This window comes from Lasiodiplodia theobromae (assembly GCF_012971845.1).
Source record: "Lasiodiplodia theobromae strain AM2As chromosome Unknown scaffold_48, whole genome shotgun sequence".
Classification (NCBI taxonomy): Eukaryota; Fungi; Ascomycota; class Dothideomycetes; order Botryosphaeriales; family Botryosphaeriaceae; genus Lasiodiplodia; species Lasiodiplodia theobromae.
In genome coordinates this window covers 241,228-254,795 of record NW_023336528.1, presented here as the reverse complement: position 1 = coordinate 254,795, position 13,568 = coordinate 241,228, and the positions used below count along the sequence as shown (strand labels likewise).

Below are 13,568 nucleotides of genomic sequence, written 5' to 3'. Positions count from 1 at the left end.
TCAAGGTCTCAGGGGGCTGGTGCTTGAAATTAGCATCTAAACCCCGACGGCTAATTTAACTTGAAGAGTGACGAATACTGACGTAGCATCTTCCGAGCGGATTGTGGGGACTAGATGTGTCAATGTCAATACATTCTGGCCAGATTTTGCTGGACGGCGAGAACTCACTTTGAAATCATCAAAGCACAGATCTTTATGCTGCCAGCTTTTGCCTCCTCAATAGCCGCTTCAAGGGCTCTCCTGTTTACGTCAGGACGGAATAGATCATTAAGCTCTGAGAATCCCTCTATTCCCTCGTACGGGACCCCGATTATTCGAGCATTACTCCGATTTAGGACATCCACGTCGAATCCATTGTAGTATGGTCGTGGAACCAGGATTCCATCTCCATCATCGCAAATTGACCAGGTTATTCCATCTATGGCACTGGCCAAACCAGGAGTGATGAAAAGATTGTCCGCCGTAATGGTTTGGCGAGACCGAAACCCGTCATTCAGTAATGTGGCTGCGGCATTTCGAAGACGACGTGATCCGCGCGGGCCTGTGCTGTATGTAACATGGTCGATAGGTAGAGCGGAAGTCTATTCAGAAAATATAAGTAGGCGAACGTATGGTCTGCAAGGCGAATTGACCTTGGAATTGATGAAATCAACCATATCCGCATGCAAAAGACTGTTCTCAGCCAGGAGGAGGATTACCCTTCACAAGTCAGCACTGAATAATTTCTCTTTGAACAAAGCGAGATGAACACACATTCCGTCAGGATTTTGTGGCGACCATGGATTGGCCATGGACTTTTCTCGTGGGCCCCATACGTCTCGGTGGACAAAGTTGCAAGCACCTCTCTGCGACAAGTGATACTCCACTCTTACCGTGTCGACTGGGTCGTCTTGGCTAGCAGACATTGCTGTTCCGATGCAAACGTTAGAATAATCCCGGAATTGGCGTGGCAGATCCTGGAACTTCTCGGTCTGTACTTGATTGATGGACCTCCGAACTGGAATCGTCCTTACTTTGAAGGTCCTGAGGAAATTAGTAGAGAGGTGACATCTGACATGTGTCGGCCATCATGGTGCAATCATATTGCGTGTCAAAAGGCAGAAAATGTGGGGAAAGCGAACGTTCGACCGAGGCGAGGTAAGAACTTTTTGCACTGACGTGAGTCGCACGATTGTCCAATCATTTCGATTCAGGAATCTTACCGTGGTATTTTGTAAGAAATCGAGGGTTCATGATTACCTAAAGCATATCTCATATAGCCGAAGAACCAAAGGTTTCTCCAACCAAATTGAACCATTACATTCAGTGTGCCGAGGCCTTACGACATTTCCAGTGTCACGTCTTCCTGCCGGTTTCCTTCATCAGCGAGCATTTACCCCCAAATCTGGTACAAAGTTCTGGTAAAACACCATACTGCCGCGACTGGGATGAGATGTCCAGATCTCATATCTTTCGACAACGCGAAGATTGAACTCCTTCTTCCAATAGCTGTTTCAAAGCCATGAGCATTTCCTCATCCATCCAAGCGAGCAAAACGACCCCCTCGTGTCCATGCTTTCCGACGACCGTCAGCAGCACCCGCGAGCAACATCGCACCAATAACCACAACGCCGGTTGCGATCAGGAGCAATTCTCGCAGGAATACACGGGCAAAGACGTGAAAAGTGGCGGCCACGCGATCGGGGAATTCAAACATAATCCGCATGAAGTCGCGTTCGAAGGTGACCATGATCCCATGTGCCCCCGAAGCATGCCATTAGCGCGGAAGTGGGCTATTGTAATCATCATCTGTACCGGAACATTATGCGTGTAAGCCCATGCCATCTCCTTCAAAGTGCGCATTGCCTCACTCGAGTGAGCGGATAATGGATGTCTTCAGACGATAACTGCTGACCACGCAAGTGAAGGACATGCGCCAGCTCGATTTACACGACCACGTATACGCAGATGAATACCGAGTTCCGCACGCCATCACTCGTCGCAACGGTTGGACTGTCGTCGTTTGTGCTGGGAATCGCCCTGGGACCGTTGTTCACCGGCCCTTTGAGCGAGTACTACGGACGAAGGCCAATCTACCTTATTTCCTGGACCATGTTCACCATCTGGACCATCCCATCAGCCGTTGGCAAACACATCGCGTTGCTGATTATAGCTCAGTTCTTTAACGGGTTCGCTGGTGGTACCTTTTTGTCTGTTGCGGGAGGAACCGTGAGTGATGTGTTCTCGCGCCATGAGATTCAAGCGCCAATGGCTCTCGTCTCATCCGCCCCATTTGTTGGTCCGTCCTTGGGCCCGGTGATTGGTGGCTTCATCAATTACTACGCATACTGGAGGTGGACCTACTACTTCGTCATTATTTGGTCCACAGCCCTGTGGATTGCAATCGTCGTGCTGGCCCCAGAAACCTATCATCCAGTCATACTGAGGGCGAAGGCCACAAAGCTCCGCAAGGAAACAGGAGACGACCGGTATAAGGCGCCGATAGAGAAAATTACCAGATCAAACAGGAGGGTGATCGCACTTTCGCTCCTGCGGCCGCTGCAGTTTCTTTTACTCGAGCCCATGTGCCTCTGCCTGAATATTTACTCGGCAATTTTGCTGGGTATCTTGTACCTGTTCTTCGGATCCTTCCCCTTGGTATTCCGAACGAACCATGGTATGAACCTGTGGCAGGTTGGTCTAACGCTCCTGGGGATTATTGGTGGGATGCTTGTAGCAGCTGCTAGCAATCCTTTATCGTCTCGTCTTCGTATGCATCTACTACAGAAGCAAGGAAAAGGCCTTACCCGAGGGGAACCGGAGTACCGACTTCCACCAGCCATCCTGGGTGGTCTTCTTATCCCCACTGGCCTGTTCTGGTTCGGCTGGACAACTTACCCGAGTATCCACTGGATGGTACCCATACTTGGATCAGCTGTGTTTGGATGTGGAATGTTGCTTGTATTCACCGGAATTTTTACGTATCTTGTACGCCAGCCCTCACCTTTGCGAATGATTTAAACAACTCCATATGCTGACTATCTATACAGGTAGATGCTTACCCACGATACGCTGCATCAGCCTTGGCCTCCAATGGTCTCGTGAGGTGCTCCTTCGCAGGTATGTCGCGAGCGGGGCTTCAAACTTAGTGCATTGCTAACAATGAGTGGATCAGCCGCATTCCCTTTGTTCGGAATTCAAATGTATGAGGGGCTTGGGTACCAGTGGGCCACCAGTGTCTTTGCGTTTCTTACGGTTGTTATGATGCCATTTCCATGGCTATTCTTCAGATACGGCCAGGTACTGAGAGGAAAGAGCAGATTTGCGGTTGTCACCTAATGCTCTTAGTTTAAAATCTTTAATTACGGAAAGTTTTTAAATGGCTGCTTCAAATCCCCTGCCTCATGGCAATTACCTAGTAGACTATTTATGCAATTTTTTTTTTAAAAAAAAAGGATAACGCATGCTGATAGGTTACATTCACATGTTAATGAATTGGCAAGACTTAGATAACTGCACTACTCACGAGACATATGTGGAAAACTTGGTAAAAGTAGACTCTACAAAGCTAAATCGGCGCTAAATTCACTAAGATATTACAGCGTATGTTACTGCAAACCAGAAAAGCGGAAGCTTAGTCACTCAAACCCGAGAGCCCTCGGGATCTCGAGGCGGTTCAATCTCGGCGGGGAACCCCCAAATTGCCTCGGGATCTTACAGGCGACGTCCCACCCTCGCCTTCTTCTGCAATCCTTCCCACCAGTCATGCAATTCGACACACAAGCAACTCCGATACCAATGACCGAAACAACCGAGGCTTTCGACCGCAACCTAGATACGGACATGTCCCCGCCCCATCTTCGCCGAGCCCGAATTGCCTGCAAGGCTTGTAACGCCCGGCGGGTGAAGTGTGACGCTGCCGACGGGCAACCGTGCTGGCATTGCCGCACACGGAGAACGCCATGCGAGTTGATTGAATCGAAACGGGGCAAGTAAGTTAACCCTACTCTCCCTCAAGCGTTGCGCACAGGGACTGAGAAGGCCTTGGCAGGTATGCCCGAAAGAGGCAACGCGTCTCTCGAGACCAAAGTGTGTCTGTAGATGCACCTGCCGGTCAGTCGGTCCAGCCGCTTCTCCTGGCTGGGGCGTCCTCTGAGACAGTTCGCGATGCGGATGCACCTCAGCACCGCGATGGCTCCAATGCAGACACGTTGGTAGGCCGGGTACAGCAGATTCAAGGCCTTGACACGCTCTCCGCGGGGAAAGACCAGCTCCAACCTGTTACAGAGACGCAGAATGATCAATCCAGGCAGACGACCCGTTCTCATGGCACCACAAAGGCTCATCGTGTTTCGTACATCGTCGAGGTCGTCTACAAAGCCGATAATGGTGTCACCGAGTCCTTAAAAGTCCATTACTCGATCCCAGCCTCCATCGTCGAGCCACCAGCTTCTGATCGTGACCGGCGAGTTGGCAAGTTTGTTTCTCTGGCAGAGGCTTTAATCATGCCAGGCGGGGAAGTAGCCAACGAGCTGATCCGCGCTTTCTTCGAGGTCATCCACCCCGCTTATCCGGTATTTGATCGAAAGGAGTTCATGCGGAGGTACCTCTGCGGCGAATCCTCCCCACTCGTTCTTCAGACAATATATCTGCTGGGTTTCACCGTGGGTAGTGAGAGTCTTGTACATGCCGCTGGGTACAATGACCGGACCACAGCAAGAAAGACGCATTATCTTCGGGCGAAGGCGCTGTATGATGCAGATTCCGAGCGTGACCCGATACTGGTCGTGGCTTGTCTTCTGCTTCTTGGCTTCTGGTGGGCCGGACATGACGAGCAGAAAGACACGTGTTATTGGGTTGCCTGCTCAGTGATTGTCGCGCAGTCTTTGAAATTGCATCGTTGGTGTGTCTATCCATACAAACTACCCGTAGCTAATGCTGACAGTGACCTAGCACATCGCGCTCAGTGAATAACACACGGGAAAAGTCCCTGCGGAAGCGAATTTGGTGGTCCATCTACGTAAATCGCTCCCAAGTACAGAATTGTTTCCCCCCGCCGGCACTGATGCAGATAGGTCCGTGATCACCATACAGCTGCGGCTTTCGGCCAGCCATGCCGCATCCGAGACGAGGATTGCGATGTCGAGCCTCTCAATGAAGAGGATTTCACCTTCGATGACGACTACGAGCAGGGTCTCATACCTGCTCAGCAAGACTTCCATGTATCGTATGTCATCGAGATGTCGAAGTTGGCCATGATACGTAAGATGATCCGTAATATCTGGATACCCACGCAGGGGTGCTTACTCGCCGCCATTCCAGTTGGAGATATTCTCACCAAAGAGTTCAGTCCCCGCCGCCCCGAGCCGGGACGGTCCGACACGGAAGCATTGGTGGGGAGGCTCTCACAATGGGAATCTCGGTTGCCACATGAACTCCGAAAAGAGCCGCTCAGCGGATCATTGAATGCGTCCTTCTGGGCCAGCATGCTCCACTTCTCATATCAGTAAGCTACCCGAACCAGTTCGAATGCGAAAGCTTCTATTAACGCGGAAACGAGAAATTACTACATACTCCTCTTTCGACCCAAGTCCATCGAAGTCCTCTCCTCGGCCGAAGCTGAACACGATGTGCGGGTCCGCTCCGCTGCCGATTCGATAACCCGCATGGCAGAGGACCTCCTGGGGAACGGCGCGATCAAGTTTGCACAGATCCACCTGTACGCATCCACACACACACACCTCATTAAAAGTCGTCACATCCTGACCCCACACATAGCGTCCCATCATTGTTCGGCGCCCTGTCCGTCCACACCATCGCCATATGCAGGCGCGATCACGTTCGTCAGCAGCTCGCCGAGAACAAGGCGCGGCAATGCCTGCTCGCGCTGAGCGAGCTGGCGAAATCATGGCCCGTGAAGATCTGGATCGCCGAGGCGTTTGTCGATCTTATGGAGAGACTGACAGGGCAGGTCTCTTCGGGAGGCTCCATTGTCAGCGTGTCGACCAAGACTGCGAGCAGCTGCTCAAATCATCTGACACAGCGTGCAACCACTCCGCCGGCTGCTTCTGCCGGGAACACGACTGGAGCCTCGGTTGTCCTCGAGAAGCTGGATCAGCCTGATCTACACACCTCTGGTGTTCTTCCGCAGACAGCCGGCACCACTGCCTACAGCGACCCGTTTTGGGGCGGCTATGCTGATAATAACGCCTTTGATATAGATTTTCTCCTTCACACCAGTCTTGGACCGGTTCTTTCCGCACCTTTTAGCGGACAGGGCGGCACCGAGGGAGGAAACACCCTTGGTCTTTAGGGGAAAGAGACGCGCGACGCCACTTATGCGTCGGGGAGACGCTGTGCCGCAGCGAGCCGAGCCGAGCCTGCTTATTGTACCACTCTCCATGGGAAGGCAGATATTGCTTCGGGCCGCTGCAATGCGTCACTGCATACATGGGCTTGGATGAAGACGATAACTCAACTCACACGCAGCTGCATAATCGTCTCAATACATTGGAGCACGAGGCAATGTTCCACATCGAGTTTCTCGAAGAGGATCATGAAAAGGCCATTCTCGTCTTCATGGCTGTCACTGTTCTCTTTCTCGTGAGTCACAAATTGTGATGAGCTACATGCATATGGAAACTACCCAATCGTAGACGTAAAAATCTCTGATGCGGCGTTCTACCTAAGCGATTTCGTTGCAGATCATGGGGATTATTATAAAATTTGCCATGCTGATTACTCACACAAGCGATGATTTGCGGCAGAGGTTTATTGATTCATGGGAACATCACAACAGGAATTGAAAGCTAGTAAATGATTATACGGGAGCCGATGAGAATGCGCACACTTTACAGAAATCCCTGCACAGGCAGAGAAATCATGTACGGTGGTCACGGGGGAAATCAGAGACTGCGCACCAGCAGCAGGCCAGGCTTAACGTGGTCTGATTTGTGATTTTGCTTTTTATGTTTTTGCCTGTTTCGGACAAGCCTCTCAGCCCGTGAATTTGCCTTATCAAATGATAATTTGTTATGGCGGAAAAGACACTGGACCCAGTAGGAATGGCAAGCATGGTATTCACGACCAAAGTAACTCGTCTGACTTTTCACAGCCTCAATTCTATTTCGTAGACAAATGTCTACCGACTTTCTATCTTGAACTGCGTTTGCGACTCTAATAACATGCCAAGCATGCGATGTAGGAGATGTGATGAAACGCCCTCCATTTGCAACGTAACTTTGGACGAACTGTTGGGTGTGTTGACTGGGTTCGGAGTTGATGCGCAATGCGCATCATCTTCGTGATGTACCGTCATTACACCACCAGCAGAGAGGTCCTCATAGCCCCCCTCCCAGTGCATGGGTCCGCTGGAATTGAAATTTTGCTCCACTTGGCCTGAGAAGGTATCTTCCAATTTCCAAGGCAGAGCATTAAATGCGTCCATGGTTGGGTGGATGTGAAGATTCGGGTCGACGTGGGAGAGGCCATAAAACATCGATTTATCCAGGCCGACGCCCAGACCGACAATGGAAGTGTTGTCAACACTTGGTAGGACCTCGGTCATTTCAGGCGAGGAGCTGGAGAACGATAGGACGTCGAAATGTGATGGCGAGCCGTTGGAAGAGATGCTGGACCCCAGCGGCTCGGACAGGGATCCCAGGTCCTCCGGGCTGGAGATACCTTGGGGAGTCGGACTTTCGGACATCTTTAGGGTGGCGTTGCTTTCTCTGTTTGGGCTCTGCCGCCGTATAATGATGCTATACCTGTATGCATGTTAACGGTGATTCTGGAAGACAAAAGGCACTGTAAGTCAAGGGCTACGGCCAAACGTACCTGTTCTTGATGTCCGTAGTGGAGCGACGAGGGAAGACCTGCTCCGCAATAGTCTTCCAACTCTTGCCGTACTTGGTGATGGCATCCAGCAAGCATGCGTCTTCTTCCTTGGTCCACACACTGCGGTCGACCTCTGGATCTAAAGAGTGGTTCCACCGCTTCGCACATTCTGGTGGGACAGTTAATATTCCGCGTGAACTAAGAGTAGATGTTAGGATTGTGGAAGGTTGCACTTACGTTCGGCGTTCCTGCTTCCCACCTGCTGTGCCACCTGCGCCCACCTGCAGCCGTACTGCATCACGGCCTCCCGCAGAGCCTCGTCTTCTTCCGGGTTCCAGGTGCCTTTGTTGATACGGGTGAAGATCTTGTTCCACCTCTTCCGGCAGTCCTTGTTGGAGCGGCCAGGTATCCGCAGTGCTATCCGTTTCCAGTCACTGGGCCGACCGTCTTTTGCTGGAACACGATAGACTCAGTAAATGGTCCGGAAGTCCCTGGCAGGGTGGCGACAGCGATTAATACGTACATTGGAGCTCCGCCTCGGTACGGAGTATATCGTCTTCCGCAGGAGTCCACCTGCGTCGGACGACGGGGCCAGTTGAGGCAAGTACTGCGGGGTTCGGGTGCATAGCGCTGTCTTTAATGTGTCCTCTGCTCATGATTATGCTGGCGGTGATGTGTTCTGACTACTAGCGAAAGGTACGGAAGATTTGGAGTCAGATATATTACCGTGATACCCTGCAGCGTACACTTGCAACTGCATCATCACGACTCAGCCTCCAGGAACGGGGTGTGTGAGAAGGATGAGGCAGAAGTGCGTTTCGGGCATTTCCAGGTGCAGGTGGATGTTGCATAGCGCGTCATCGCCCCAATGTGGTGGTGGTGGTGGTGGCGGGCGGTCAGTTCCAGCGCCCTGGCTCTGGCCCTTCAGCCCTGGACGCAATTATTTCTGTAGGTGTTTGGATGTGATTGCGGCTTGGTTCTCCAATCCCCTGCTTGCTGACAGGTGACTGCTTGATCTGCACGTACGATTCGCATACCTCCCGTGATAGGTACCCCGGACCCTCTAGTCCGCTTCTCGATTCAGCGCCCATTGTGTGCATGGCACGCGAAAGCGAGCACTGACTCGGCACCCAGATTTAGCCACCTGATGTGGGGCAATGAGACACCCGACGCCCTTTGAGCAAAGATTGGCGGAACCACCCTGGCTGAAAACAACATTTGGCATGTTGCCCCATTTAAGCATCAGCACTAAGAAGGATCATCCCGGTGGATCCTAGAAGGGCAGGCCATAAAAAGAAAGAGGTACCCGACACAATGGTAGCGAAGACCTAGGGCTTGACCTACTTTGCCTATGGGAGAGGGCGGTGTTCGAAATCGGGCTTTATACAGCACGTCGTGCATGAGACTAGATTTCGTAAAGAGATCAATCAGCGAAAGATGTAATTTCCACCTCTACTGAAGCTGTTCTGAAAGCAGAGATCCATACATGAGAAGAGATGGCATTCGCAACGGTGCGGTATTCGCCGCCAGCCAGCCACCCAACGCTCAGCTCTCCGTTCCTGAGTAGCCATGGTTGCCTTACGATCAACAACACTACTCAGGCCGCACTCACGCGCTGCTCGATCCTAACGATCAGATTCCCGCAGAGAAAAGGATGGGGCTTACTCCCTGCGAACTCGATCCTGATTGATGACCTTGCAGCTGGAAGTGGGGGCTAATCGCCGCCGATACCGCCGCCCCAGCCCTCCCGTCCGCTCCGCCGAGGTGGATCATCTGAGCGGAAGGATCGCCGGTGCTACACTCATTGGCATCGCCCCTCTCGCACCACACCACCACAGAACATGGGGGGGATACGTACTGCTGCGGTTCCTGCTGGTGGCGCCACCACCGCTGCAGCTAATGCCGTCGTCGCTACGGATTAGTATCTGCCCTCAATCTCACTTGCCAGATCCCCTCCCTCATCTGCATCCCGTCCGCCCCACGATCCAGATACCCGGGACCTTTTCGCGTTCGGATTTGTGCGTACCAGCAGGGGAAAGTTCGTGATCGTGGTCATCTTGTTTTGATTTTTCAGCCCCCACGTGTCCATTTTTTGCTCTCGCATCTCCCAGATACGGCGACGACCCCCACGGACCATTGCCCTTTTTCAGCACTAGCTCCGTTGCGCTGCCCGGTCATCGCTGTTGCCTGTGTAGCCACCAACGCCCGCGCACAGCCAGTGGGTCGCCGTCCAGCCACCCGCATCTCACGAAGGCAAGCACAAACAAGATCTATGATTGCGGCAGTGGCGCGAGCTGGGCAGCGGGAAGATCCACTACCCACCAACCGCGACGACGATGGGGCGCCAGCCAGCGGCTGGCCTGTCGTTGGCCAGGCGTTTGTGGTTGTATCGAAGCTTTCTGAGTGGCTGCCGTGGGGTGCGTAATCTCAAGCCCAACTCCCATCTGCAGGTCACCCGACGATCTCGTCGCCAAGAGCACGAGCCTACGCGGACGATGGACCGTGCTCCAACGAGCTGGGGCTTACAATACATGTGGCAGGAATAAACGTGCGGTTTGCGGTTTGCTGACAACGGTCATGGGTGAGGCGCAAAGCTGATGCATGCTGACTCGGGGAGGAAATTGGGGATAGCGCTCCCGCCCTCCCGCTGCACAGCCGCTGGCTGCCGCAGGTCGGCCGCTGTTTACGCCGATGCGCCGTCAGCAGTTTGTTTGTGTACTAAGGCGAAACGGAGAAGCTGAGAGTCGAAGGATGGGGCGGATGGAGAGTTGCTGGTGTTGGTCTCTAAGTATGGGAGGTTCTGGTGGCAATCTGAAACACGGAGCTTGCTGAAGCATGGTCATGGAGATACGAAACTGTTGTTGAGCTGTTGCGGTGATCTCTCGCTGGAGGGGACGAGCCTACAGGGTTTTGTTTGCAAGGGCCTTCCTTTTTTTTCATGCACATACTTTCCTTTTTGATTCCAATATCACGTTACTCGGTTCATTTGCTAGCAACTTCTGCTCGCACGGCTCGAGAAGCTGTTGCCGCCCCGCCGATGGCCCTATAAACTCTCAGAGCACGACTCTACAAAAAAGGATGCAACTCTCTACCGGGGCCCTGGCCGTGGGTCCACCTTTTACTTAACGCGCGTGCGATGGATCCGCTAATGAGTTGCTGCAAGCAGACCTTGGTAGAACACGATGCAAGGTTGGTACATTAGAGCCCTTTCTGGTTTCGGGTGGTTTGCAAGGCGCATGACCTGGATGTTGGGTAAATCCGAGAGAAGAGAATTGGATGCACAGTACACGTGTATAGTTTGTTCTGAGACCCGCACCTTTTCTTTCGGTGACCGACCGTTAGAATGGCTGCTAATTTTTTGTCGATCTGCGCTTTCCATTGGCAGATATTCACACTTGTTGACAAATGAAATCACAGCAACATACCAGTCTGACTACTCTTACGTCGTTATCTGCACGTCGCCGCTGGGCCGAATCCATCATGCTTATCCCGCCGGAAATTCGGCCCGTGTTTGCCATTCCAACTGACCGAACGTACCTTTCTGCATATTCTCCCCACACAATAGAATTCACCTTAGCAGCATGAGAGATGCGGTCCTGCATATCAAGCTTATCAAAGCGACCCAGAGAAGTGTGTAAGGATCAAAGTGACCCTAGAATGTCACGCGGTCAGACATTTCCGTGGCCTCGAATGAGAAGATATGTAGTACCGGAGACATCTCTTTCGTGAGATTTCTTGAAGATGACGGCCCTCAGCATCTCATCAGGGCTCCGCACATTTCTATCTTAGGGTTTCGCGGTAGAACCGTGATTTCAAATGTCGTAGCCGGTGTAAATAGTTTCTTTTCTGCCTCAAGAAGCTGGCCATCAGATCTTGTACTGCATACAAATGTGAACAAAACCGAATGCCTCAAACCAACTTCATGGGCGAGGGCACGGTCCTCCTATAAGCATGAAAAAGTCCATGAGGCAGAACGCACCTCTCTAAGGTTCTATCATTCATTCCAAATGACTTCTAAATTCTATTTTGCATCTGCTAAACCCCTTTTAGCCGCGTGATCAGAATCGATACGGGTGACACATTTCTACGCTATCTGTAGGGATGTTCATAGACCTGCCCCGGCTATGGTAGATCTACAAGTGTTGGGATCATGTGAAACACCCGGACTTCAGCAAAAACTGCATAGAATTCATATTTCCAATAAGTATGACTCGGAAAGTTTTACACGTTTCCTTAAACTCGCTAGCTGAACAACATATTCTAATCATAAACAATAGGAAAAAGTACTACCGACTATAATCAACGCTGAAAAGGAGACCTCGCATGAAAATTGACATGAATGAGAGTGCTCCCGTCTTCGAAACTCGTGGCTACGACAGGGAAAAGCCTTCCTGTTGGAATATTGCTGATGCGACCTATGTTTAGGTTAGCCTAGTTATGCGCGAAGCTGTGGATTTCGCATACCAGAGCACCGGCCATTCTTAGTAAAGAACAGTGAGTCAGAGTTATAGTCGACCCCGCATCCGACAATGTCTCCTATACCGTATCCTGGCCAATGGTCTCATTGTCTGTTCTCATCCTTCGGGACATATTAACCACATATTTGCCCGTTGTCATTGTACCCTACCGCAAGCGAATCTAGGAAAGGGAGTTTTGTAGCTTTGAAAGGGTCCTGACAAACTCCAATCTGGATGTACCTGAAGTAACTTAGTTTTCATTCCATAAGCCAACCATTGTTCCTGCCCTTACGTTGCTGAATATTCGCCTTGAATGCAAACCTCAAAATAGGCGTGTAGCGCGGTGGCTGGAAATGGATGATTCGCTTGGTATAATTTTGCGAACTTGTCTATCAAGCCAGTTAGACGCGTCTACATCTCGATCAGCACGCAGGGGTATACACGTACTGACAGTCCAGCCTTTCAGTCTGTCGTCAGAGGGATTGGTGTATTCTCCAGTATAGACTAGGGCCGACGGATGGAGGCACCTGAAAAGCGTAGAGTTGAGAGTGGTCGGGCCTAGAATGTCAGCAATATCCATGAATCCGTTCTTCCATGCAAGCATCCGTGCAGGCCATCTATGCAAGTCCATCATGTTTGGATCGGCCCCTTTCTCAAGTAGTGATTTAACAATCTCCATATCACCTTGGGAGGACGCGATGTGTAAGACAGTACCATATGGGCCGGCAGCAGAATTGACGTTTGCCCCTTTATTTAGAAGTAACTGCAAGAGCTCTTTGTGGCCTTCATGTGCTACAATTTGCAAAGGATCCTCCTCTTCGAGCGAAGGCTCATTGATATTGAAGCCTTGATACAGCAATAAATTTATGACTTGCAATAACCCTCTTCTGCAAGCCATTAGGAATGTGTCTGCGTGCTTCGGTCTTGGGCTGTTTCTGGGTGGTATTCCATCGGTGAAATTTTGATTAGAAAGGCTATCAGTCCTTGGGGTTCTGTCCAAGATAGCACCTTTCCTCACCAGGAAAGCGGCCATGGAGTCCTGATCTGATTGAAGTGCATGATATAGGACAGTCCTACAATGCATATCAAGAGCATTGATGTCGGCTCCATAGTTACAGAGCACCTCAACCAGCTTTGGTGACCGTATTTGACATGCTAGAAACAAAGCAGTCTCGTGAGCGGAGCATTTCTCGCATGTATGATTGGGGTCGGCTCCATATTGTAAAAGCAACTCAGCAATTTCAGAATGTCCATTTCGTGAAGCTGCAATGATAGGCGTACTGCTGTCAGGTTTAC

The 13,568-nt window shown here is 51.3% G+C and overlaps 2 protein-coding genes across 2 annotated transcripts; one reads left to right on the top strand and one right to left on the bottom strand.

Moving 5' to 3' along the window:
* Nucleotides 1-1,501: 1,501 nt before the first annotated feature.
* Nucleotides 1,502-6,292, top strand: LTHEOB_11424 (Bicyclomycin resistance protein; the record flags this gene model as incomplete). The annotated part of the gene is made up of 10 exons (XM_035508179.1): nucleotides 1,502-1,809; nucleotides 1,908-2,656; nucleotides 2,819-2,895; nucleotides 3,030-3,099; nucleotides 4,010-4,030; nucleotides 4,081-4,553; nucleotides 5,055-5,241; nucleotides 5,302-5,485; nucleotides 5,540-5,698; nucleotides 5,758-6,292. 10 exons carry the CDS (start codon nucleotides 1,502-1,504, stop codon nucleotides 6,290-6,292), a joined length of 2,763 nt encoding a protein of 920 aa, XP_035366501.1.
* An 828-nt stretch (nucleotides 6,293-7,120) lies between these two features.
* LTHEOB_11423 (Myb transcription protein) lies at nucleotides 7,121-8,471 on the bottom strand (the record flags this gene model as incomplete). The annotated part of the gene is made up of 4 exons (XM_035508178.1): nucleotides 7,121-7,745; nucleotides 7,816-7,984; nucleotides 8,053-8,268; nucleotides 8,339-8,471. The coding sequence occupies 4 exons, from the start codon at nucleotides 8,469-8,471 to the stop codon at nucleotides 7,121-7,123; spliced, it is 1,143 nt and encodes a 380-aa protein (XP_035366500.1).
* Nucleotides 8,472-13,568: the final 5,097 nt, after the last annotated feature.